Below are 9,733 nucleotides of genomic sequence, written 5' to 3'. Positions count from 1 at the left end.
AACCTATGTCCGGTCCAAGATCAGGAAGAAGGACATGATTTCAGAGACTTTAAAAATGCCAATGGCCCAAAATTAAATTCAACATATGTAAATATGATAACAATGTGTACAAATACCGAGGATCCATGTGATAGCAACACGGCGCAAACAAGAAAGTCAAGGCTATCACAAAAAGGGGAGCATGGACGTGTAAAGGCCATTAATGACCTTGAAAAGAGCGCAAAAGGGATCGATGGTCGAAAAACGTGGGAGATCTGGGAAAATCGTGGGAAGATGACACAATTATGGCCACCTTTGGGAAGGGGTGCACCTCACGACAACGGTATGAATGCTTCTCCATCAAATGCCTAGTTTTTGAATTCGAAAAGCCACCCTGCGCTCTTGACCCTCTTCATGCTCTCAAATCTCTTTCTGATAAACCCTACTCATTTCCTTGCCTTCTCCCAAGCCATCACAATGTTCTTGAAGAAGAAGATATGGTGCTGGAGTTTGAGCCCCTGTCATCCACAGTATACAAGGAGGTAGACAAGCATCCACAATGGATGGATAGGATGGGCCACAAATAGATCACGGAGCTGCCATGGGAGGAGCTCCAATAGAACTACAAAGTGGTGGAGTAGCTAGAGGAGATACAAAATACCGATACAATCACACTTCCGTCGAAGCGTGCCTTCGATCCCCTTGACGTGGCTGAGGTATTCAGGCTTCTAGCGGGTGGAAGGTGAGGGCGAAGTCAAGGCAACAAACGAGGATGACCTCGTGAAGGAGTTTGGTCCCCTTGAAGGAAGAGCAAAAGAGTTCAAAATCACAAGAACGCCTGATGAGGACAGGCAAAAGCGTATGCGCTTTATGGTGGAGATGATTAATCTCACCGACAAGCCATACTGCATGTGAAGAACGGCATATGGACTAGTTCAAGCAGCAGAAGCAGGAACAAAGGCGGCTTGGGCAGAAGTCTTGTACAACAACATAAAGGACCATATTGGAAAAGTCAACTGACCAAACACTAAGATGAAGATCGGCCCCTACATAATGGCCCTATTTAAAGCACAGGCAAGGAACTGGGCAAGAAGAAAAGAGCGACAAGGAGGAAGCAAGCCAGAAGAAGGGTATAGAAATCAAGGAGGACATGAAAATCAAGGAGGGAACCGCTACAAGACCCTAGAAAGAGGGAAGCTCACGACATGCGCCATCTGGAAGAAAGAGGGCATTCGAGTTCGGTGAAAAGAAGAAGGGGAAGAAAGAAAAGATAGGAGCAGAAGAAAAAAGCAACAAAGATCTCAAGGAGGAATTTTTCAGAATCGAAAAGTCCATCCTTTTGCAAAAGATTTAGGAGAAGCAGCAAGAAGCCCTCTCAACACAATACCTGCAGTACAACAGGAGAGCACTGCCCAAGAACCTCAACAAGATCAAAAGGGCATCATGGTGCTAGGGCCCATCCACCTTGAGAAAACACAGGCAGAGCCCTCTAAACCCTGTCCTGCCAATTTTCCAAAAAGTATTGACGTAGGCTAGGTACGAGGGAGCCTAAATTATCTATAGAAGTGCATGATGAATGGGGCCAAAGAAATAACCCCGCTGCTGCAGACTGAAGTCAGGCAAAAGGAGACCGCCATTCAAGAACTAAGAAGTCAACAGGCACCACTCCAAGAGGAGCTGAGGAGAAGAAGGACAGAAGTGGCCCAAATGGAGGAAATGAAAAGGCAGTTAGAAAAACTCCAAAGGGCAGATGAAAGAAAGAAAATAGGAGATGGCCATACTAAGGGAAGCCCTAGTCCAAAACAAACAAACAAGAGGCTACAAGAAGAAGTGGACAGGATTACTGAAAGCCAAGCTAGGGTCGAAGGACAGGTGAGCATGATTAGAGAAGAACACTTAAGGATCATCAGAGAAGTCTAGGCCAGGGCGGACAAGGATAAGGTGGAACTGGTCAAGGCAGAAGCCCGATTGGTTGTGCTCGACACGGAAGACTTTCTGAATATCTATGAGCTAGAGGCTAACAAGATGGAGCAATGGGAGAATCACGCTTTAGAAGACATAAAGGAGGTGTGGGAGGAGTATTTAAGGAAGCTGACAGTGGCCATGCAAGCCCCCACACCTACTTGCAAGCAAATAGCTCCCCTCCATACTCAAAGACAGGAATCCAGACAAGGAATCCGGAACGCCTAACACTACAAAACCAGCAAGGATACAACTAGTGGGAAACTCGTGGGGACTGATGGAGGCAGCCAAAAGGGCATGGAGGCAGGATACAACGGGGGAGAGACCACTACAGAAAAGGAGCTGCATACAAGGATTAAGCAACTGGAAACAGAGGTAGAGGGCTGGAAAAAGCCGTTCACGCTTTTGAAAGAGAGTGGCAAGAAATCGACCGAGCACTCTGAGGGGAAAAGGAAAGAGCTCGTAATCTACAAAGGAACATTATTGGACATTATCCCCGATGACAAGCTATGAGAGCATGCTTGGGTAGCAACCAAAAAGTTGGAAGAGAGGGTATATGGTGGATAATTATTCTATGTGAGGGGTGATCATGGAGTATTAAAATATTGTCTCAAAACAATCTTTCACCCAAACAAAAGAGAATGTTGGCAACATTACAAAGTTATGATTTTGAAATAACATATAAAAAAGACATAGATAACGTGGTGGTTGATTCTTTGTCTACAATCTGGGCATGTACAGTTGTATCAATTTTAAAACTACACCATGATTGGTACATGGACATACAAGAGGAGTATTTGAATGATGAGGTGGCTGCCCGCATGATAGAAAAATTACAGCATGGATCACATGAAGATTTGCCTCACTTTCAATTGCAAAGTGGTCTTCTATACTACACGGATAGAGTGTATTTAGTTCCGTACTCAAGCTATAAGCTCAAAATTCTTGAGGAGATGCATTCGTCCCCAATGGTGGAGCATTTGGGGCTTTTGAAGACCTATGACAAAGTGAGGAAGAGATTCATTGGAATGGCATATGGAAGCATGTGCATGCCTTTGTTTCCAAATGTATGCCTTGTCAATGCAATAAAGACCCCGCTCATAAGCCCGGTGGTTTGCTACAACCCTTGGCCACTCCTGATGGCAAGTGGAAATCTAATTGAGTGGGAGTGGTTTGTAATGTAGAGGGCATGGCCCATGTAAATAATGCCTAAATAATTCGAATTGCAAGCTAAGGCCTTGGGACCATGGCCATGGCAATAATAACATGAGATCTTTGGAAGTAAAAAATGGATTAAATGCTTGCTGAAATTGTCTGACGTACAACATTTCGAAGACCTCATTAATAGCATTATGGGCGTGACATGGCTGAGATATCTCATAGTAGTCACATGCTACTTCGGTGCACCATTGATGGGTTGTTTTGTTGCCAATTCATGGTGATTTTGGAGGCTTAAGCGGTACTTTACTACATATTTGACGTCATTTAAAATTTACAAATTCATGGATGTCATTGATGCTAAACGACACTCTTACGATACCTACACCGGGTTTCATTATGATCAATGTATGCTGAATGATCTTTTAATATAATTTAATAGATCTAACATTTATTTTTATATTGCATGGCTTACTTTTCCATGCACGCTTCCTTATATTAAGGCGGCCCATACGCATGTCAAGTGCATGACTGCATATCCACAACACCAAATTTGAGAGCATGAGGAGTTTTAGGGTTTTCTCAACCGTTAGTGTTTGTGAAGCTTTTAAACTGAAATCGAGAATTCGTGATGAGAGAAATCAGAGATAATCGCAACTCACATCTTCCTTAATACGTAAGGAGTCGTCTTTCAAAACCTTAGAATATTACGTTCTCATTCATGCTCACGAGCAAGAAACCAGTCCTTAACTTTTCCACGGGCTTGTATAGCTATCTAACTTATTGTTTCCACCGTTGTGATGGTTGGGAGGTAACCCGATGGTGGAATCACAGACAGGATAGCTGGACAACTTAACCTTCCAACTAACTACCAGGCTCGCCTGTTTATCTGTCTAGTGATTCAAGTGACAAAACAGCCCGGTGGTTGAAGCTGTATTTCAACGGCTGACTAAAAAAAACCATCTTTTACCAGCTGTTTTCCAACCAAGAGGGGTGATTATGCAAATCTACTAGTAGTTCGTTGCACACTAAGTAAATTGGCCAGCGCATTAGTCTGCTAGTCGAGAAAACCAACTAGCTTGGTAGAAAATCGAGCTACTCGTATCACACTCTGCACCACCCCGGCCTCCTGTGCCACCAGATTTGTTGTCACTCTCTATGACGCAGAACTATTTGTTACAAGCTGGCCCATGTCGTCAATTCGTACGTTGGCGGACCAATGATCACCACCAGCCACCTTGCAACACAATGACAAGCCTACTGACGACCTTTGGTCAATATATATATATCCAACTGTTAAAAGAATAAAAAAAGGCTTTTGATGTAATTTTCAGCGTTTAAATTGAGAAAAATCAGTTATAATTTTGTTTAATCTTAAATTTAAAGATTCAGATTTTTAACAACTTTTTGTCAATAAAAATAGATTTAATTGTCTTAAAAATCCTTTAATATAATTTTCAAGTTTTAAATTAAAAAATAATTATAATTTTTCTAAATTTCTAAATTTTAGTTATAAAACCGATTAATCTATGTATTTTTTCACAAAAACCGATTGACCGATTGAGGTGGGAAGTCCTGACAACTCATCCTAACAACGATAGTTGGAACTTGGAAGCTAACTGTTGTATTGCAACCGATTGCCAACCATGCCAAAAACAAGCTTGAGACATTGCAACCGATTGCCAACGTGAGACATTGTTTGAACCAAGTAGTTCTTTTAGTCTTACTGTATTTTTGGACGATCAAATAAAAAATTCGAATATATTTACACTCAAATTGTTCTAAAACGCTTCGGTAGTGTCCACGCGCAATTATTGCTTTCCTCATAATCGAAGTATAAAAATTAATGTAAGAGAGGAACTCTGGAGAAGGGAGGATTCTCTGTCAGAGCCCATACGACATGCGATGCAGCTGAGAAGTAGACGCATGGTGACTTAAGACATTATACAATAAGCGTAGTTTATGTGTGTTTCTTCAGGCAGCCACTTCAACTGTAAGCGTGGGCATGTCACAGCCATCTACACCATCAACACCCCCCTCAGCTTCGAGGTCTCCATTTTCATCAGCAGCACCACCACCACCACTACTACTACATCTACTACTAATACAATCAGAGATGGCCTTGTTATGTGGAAGCCCGCTTCCTGACGGTGGCCCGCAAGGCTCCAGAAAGGCTGCCGTCCGCCCCCCAGATGAGGTCAATGTCCGTCCACCTGCTGGCGGGAGCACTGCCCCCCCACCACCGCCTGTCCGACCTCCTCTGATCATCCCGAGTTGTCCAGCAGCGACCCTGGGTGGTGGGCACTCTATCCCATTCCTAGGTGGCACAAACACCAGGGGCAAATACTCGTCCGTATCACATGCGAACCTTGAATTCCTAAAATGGTCCTCCAATGCAGACCGCCCCTGGTAACATCATACAAAGAACGTGAAGGGGTCACCTACCCCTGACCATGAAGCAAAAAGCTTTCACAGTCCATATCCACAAGCAAGGTGGAGCTAATGCATTTAACAACATTTTTCCCTGAGCTGCTGCAAACTCAACTGGCATTCTACTCGTGGAGAAGGTGGGATACTTACTTGTACACGGGCATAGGCAATCTCGCAGATCTTCCTCGAATTGAATGCTTCCCAGGCTTGTTCATGCAAGGCTTTGTAGAATTTCAGGGTTGCTAAAGCAGTTGTGAAGTTTACAAATGCGTAACCCAAATTGCACCTATTCCTGCAGTGCCGCATACCAAGACTAGTTACATTTTATAACAAATGAAGAACTCCTACAAAACTACCACGAATCATGATATATTATGGATAATATGCAGTTAAAAGAATTTGAGGCATAATCAGCGGGAAGGTACACAAAGTCATAGTCAGACTCTGCCTCGTTAATGTCCACAATTTGGCTATTGTGCTCCAAGCAGTCATGACTCATGATATATTAAGGATAACGTGCAGTTTAAAGAATTTGGGGCATACTTAAAATCAATGGGAAGGTACACAAAGTCATAGGCAGACTCTGGCTCATTAGTGTCCACAATTTGGCTATTGTAATCCAAGCAGTGCTGGTCCAACAGCGACAACAGCATCTGCTGGCTGTCACCACAAACCCTCCAAGACAGTGAGCTTCATAATACTTGAAAGCATAAATATTATAATAAAACCATCAATACCTGGCAATATAGAAATTATACTAAAACCATCATGCCTAACTCTAACCTGTATTTGTTGGGGATGTTTCTAATCATCAATGTGGTCCTAGGGTTCCCCGAAATCAAGTAAACCTCCCTCTCATCAAAATCAAAATGGAGGTGGCCTCCTTTGATGATGGGGTGCCGGGGGATTGCTCCATCCCTCTCCACTGCACAACTCACGCCATCACCACTTCCACTATGTGAAGCCTTTGCCACCTGACCTTTTTTGGGATCGGAACTTAAGTGCCCATTCCATCTTCTCCTTGGTCCAGCAGTCTCTCCATGTCTGAACCCAGTAAGACCTTTTCTTCCATTGCCATAACCATTAAACGTCGACAAGACATGCTTTGGAGCATCATCCAGACCCACAAGTGTATTGGGCAGCACTACTGCATTGGGGCCAGGAGCTGCAAACTGGTTTATGGAGAAGGGTGCAGACTGACCTTCAGAGGGTAATCTCTGCCACTCTTGTTGATGGAGACCATTGTGGCTATTATAGCTTTGCCACCCATAGGGTGCTGTATCCCCATTCCACCCCTGTGGCCATGCAATATGGCCATGAGCAGCAATGGCACCTGCATTGCCAGTTGCTACCATCTCATGATGAGCCCTGACCTGAGCTTTCTGCCTGCGTGCAGGTCCTCCCTGTCTGCTAAACTCTATCTTCACACACTTCCCACATACATTCTGCCCATTTAAAGCAGTCCATGCAGCCGCTGCATCGCGTACATCATAAAATTCAACAAATTTGTGTTGCCGTTTTGAGGGAGCTTCCCTCAACTCCCTTACATCACCTGCAAATGTGGATAGGCAGTTTGCCAACTGTCTTTGGACTGAAAGAAAAACATTAAGCTCATGCTAAATTGTCTACAATGAAGCTATGCAGAACTGCTAACATTGACACTTAACACATCAATGAATGCTGATTAAAGTACCATGCAGAATCAATCAGGCGAAGCACATGATAAACTAACAACGAAACCAGTATTCTGATGATGTTTGATTCATCAACATGAACTGATTAGATGTATCTCATGCAGTGAATATGAGGGCATAGGCTTACCGTATGTTTCAAAAACTCCTCGGAGATCCTGCAGATTGACATCAGTACCTACATTGAATAAGACAAGTGTGCCCTGGTTGTGGGCATCAGGCGACGACACAGCCCATGCAGCAATGTACTGGGCCCATACTACATTGCCACAGAGAAGCCCTCTGCCACCACTATCGATCAACCCATCATCATGGGCACCCAGATGAAGTCTGTAGGGGAATTCTGTCCCACTTTGGGCATGGAGTTGCTGCTGGAACTGCCGTTGCCGGAGCAGGTGCTGGTTTTGCATGTCTCTGAGAGCTTGCTGAGATGAACGAAGGTCATAGAACTGAACTGAAAGGAGACCTTCTGGTAGCCTTTCAGCCTGGAGAGCTCTAATAGGGCCCCAGCACTCCAGCTCTTCACGGAGCTGAATTTCACTGAGGTGGGGGGGTACTCCTGTGATGAGGAGAGATCTGGAGATATGCTCTTTCCAGCCATAGTGAGGATGAAACTGCTTGTGAATATAGAAACTGGGGACTTGAGGATCCGTTTCTGCTGCTGCACGTACTGCGCACATGAAAGGGGATGAAGGTGGGGCAGGAAGACGTGGTGGTGGGGGGGGCGCTATAGCCATCGCTGGAAGTAAACCCACATGCACAGGTGAGGGGTTTGCAAGAATCGGAGGCCTACATGCAGGTAGATTGATCCCTGCAGGTGCAGCGGGAAACCCAATGCCCATCTGAGATACCTCTATATAGCCCCCATACCCACCTCCTTCATTGTAAGCAAAGGCCACTTCACCAGCGTAAGGAACCTGATGACCCATCTCGTAATTAGCAGCGCCCATCTCGTAATTAGCAGCACTCAAGTCATTACTCGCAGCGCCTATCTCATCATTTGGATGGCCAAATCCATAGTTTGGATGACCCAGCTCGTAGTTGCCGGAATTAGGAGGACCTATCCCGTTATTTGCAGCACCCATCCGGTAAATAACAGAAACCGTCTCGGGATTAGGGGGATGATTAAAGTAACCCGTTTCCATTACTGATTGTTGTTGGAAATTAGCAGCTGAAAAAGAGGAGGCAGAAGGAGTGAATTCACGAGCATTGGGGTCTAAGTTACCCAAGATGGCCAAAGGAGAAGTTGCAACAGGAGGCGAAAGGCAGGACTGATAGTTTTGCGGAGAGCTTTGCTGCTGCTGGCTATGAAAACAGAGAAGGTTTTGATCAACAGTGTTCTCAAGCACAGAGAGTGAAGAAGGACACGATTCCTGCCTTTTGAACAATGGTTGATCAGAGCTATTTATAAGCTCCATCGTCTGCATCTTCTGATCCGTGGTTTCTACTTCGACTGCAAGCTTTTCTTGCAGCAAAAACACTGCTTCCTCATGATGATGAGTGCTAAAGGACGAAGAAGGCTCCACTGGGGAATCATAAACTGAGCTTTTAATGCAGCTTTTGCTGCAATTCTCGCCTGATTCCATGCCTTCCGGAGACCCACTTTCTTCAGAAATCGGCATGGCTGGCTACGATCGGCAGAGTCACTTTCGCATGTGGGACTAAAATTTTGCAAGACGTCGCTTTTTCCTGCAACGATGCAAAAGATAATAAAAATAAAACACTAACAGTAGTTTGATGCTACGCACGATCCCACTCCAGAAACCTTAAACCCTGACGGGGCTGTGGATTCTTCTGCTTGATAAGCCCCTGCCAAAAAAGTAAAGAAAAGCAACTCAGTCCAGTAGAGTCGAGGCAAAGTTACAGGCAACTTTCAGTTGGAGGAACGCAGGGGATCAAGGCAAACTTTTAGCTTACCACTCCCAAGTATATTTTGCGGAGGAATGCAGGAGCTAGTATAGTTACGACTAATCTGGTTTGATTGCTAAAGTAGTTACTCAAAACTGCCTAATAGTTCCATAGAACCCTAACTAGTTTATCGTATCTTCAAAAACTCTTATATAAGTTTTTTTTAAAATATCTGTAAGCTTGCAATCCTTAAATAGTCAGAGTGCATCCTATATTCACCATAGACCAGTCAGCTATATTTGGGGGATGCTTAATCTAAACAGCTGTATATATAACTTTTGATCCCAAAAAGAAAAGGATGCTTAATCTAAACAGGTTTGCAAGAAGCAAGCTGATTAGGAGTGGTGTTTAGAGCTAATTAAACTGCGTAGAGAAAACTTCTATAGTAGATTAGAGAAAGCCAAAGAGAGAGAGAGAGAGAGAGAGTATGTCGGTGTACCAGTCAAGGTTGCAGGTGAAGATGTATCGACAACGAATCCAAAGGGGCTTGAATGTAGGGGGGGGGTTGAGAGCGAAGGTAGAGAGAGAGAGAGAGAGTGTACAGCAGAGTAATGGTCTCTGATAGAGAGGGATGATAGAGAGAGAGAGAGGAGAGAAAAAGAAAG

General features: G+C 44.2%; 1 protein-coding gene across 1 annotated transcript; it reads right to left on the bottom strand.

Annotated features, from left to right (window-relative positions):
• Positions 1–4,894: 4,894 nt before the first annotated feature.
• LOC147628855 (uncharacterized) lies at positions 4,895–9,475 on the bottom strand. Its single transcript, XM_086812930.1, has 6 exons — positions 9,138–9,475; positions 7,351–9,029; positions 6,313–7,081; positions 6,073–6,189; positions 5,680–5,821; positions 4,895–5,505 (listed from the first exon to the last, which is right to left on the bottom strand). The coding sequence occupies exons 2-6, from the start codon at positions 8,840–8,842 to the stop codon at positions 5,074–5,076; spliced, it is 2,952 nt and encodes a 983-aa protein (XP_086669056.1). The 5' UTR covers positions 8,843–9,029; positions 9,138–9,475; the 3' UTR covers positions 4,895–5,073.
• Positions 9,476–9,733: the final 258 nt, after the last annotated feature.

Source organism: Cibotium barometz, chromosome 18 (assembly GCF_041138505.1).
Source record: "Cibotium barometz isolate CiBa-2024 chromosome 18, ASM4113850v1, whole genome shotgun sequence".
Classification (NCBI taxonomy): Eukaryota; Viridiplantae; Streptophyta; class Polypodiopsida; order Cyatheales; family Cibotiaceae; genus Cibotium; species Cibotium barometz.
This window is presented reverse-complemented; position numbering and strand designations above follow the sequence as displayed.

Excerpts from the sequence above, each read along its gene's own strand:
- LOC147628855 (XM_086812930.1), bottom strand. The coding sequence starts at position 8,842 with ATGCCGATTTCTGAAGAAAGTGGGTCTCCGGAAGGCATGGAATCAGGC. Across the intron at positions 7,082-7,350 it reads AGGAGTTTTTGAAACATACG|GTGATGTAAGGGAGTTGAGG; the intron begins GTAAGCCTATGC and ends CCACATTTGCAG. Across the intron at positions 6,190-6,312 it reads AACATCCCCAACAAATACAG|CCAGCAGATGCTGTTGTCGC; the intron begins GTTAGAGTTAGG and ends TTGTGGTGACAG.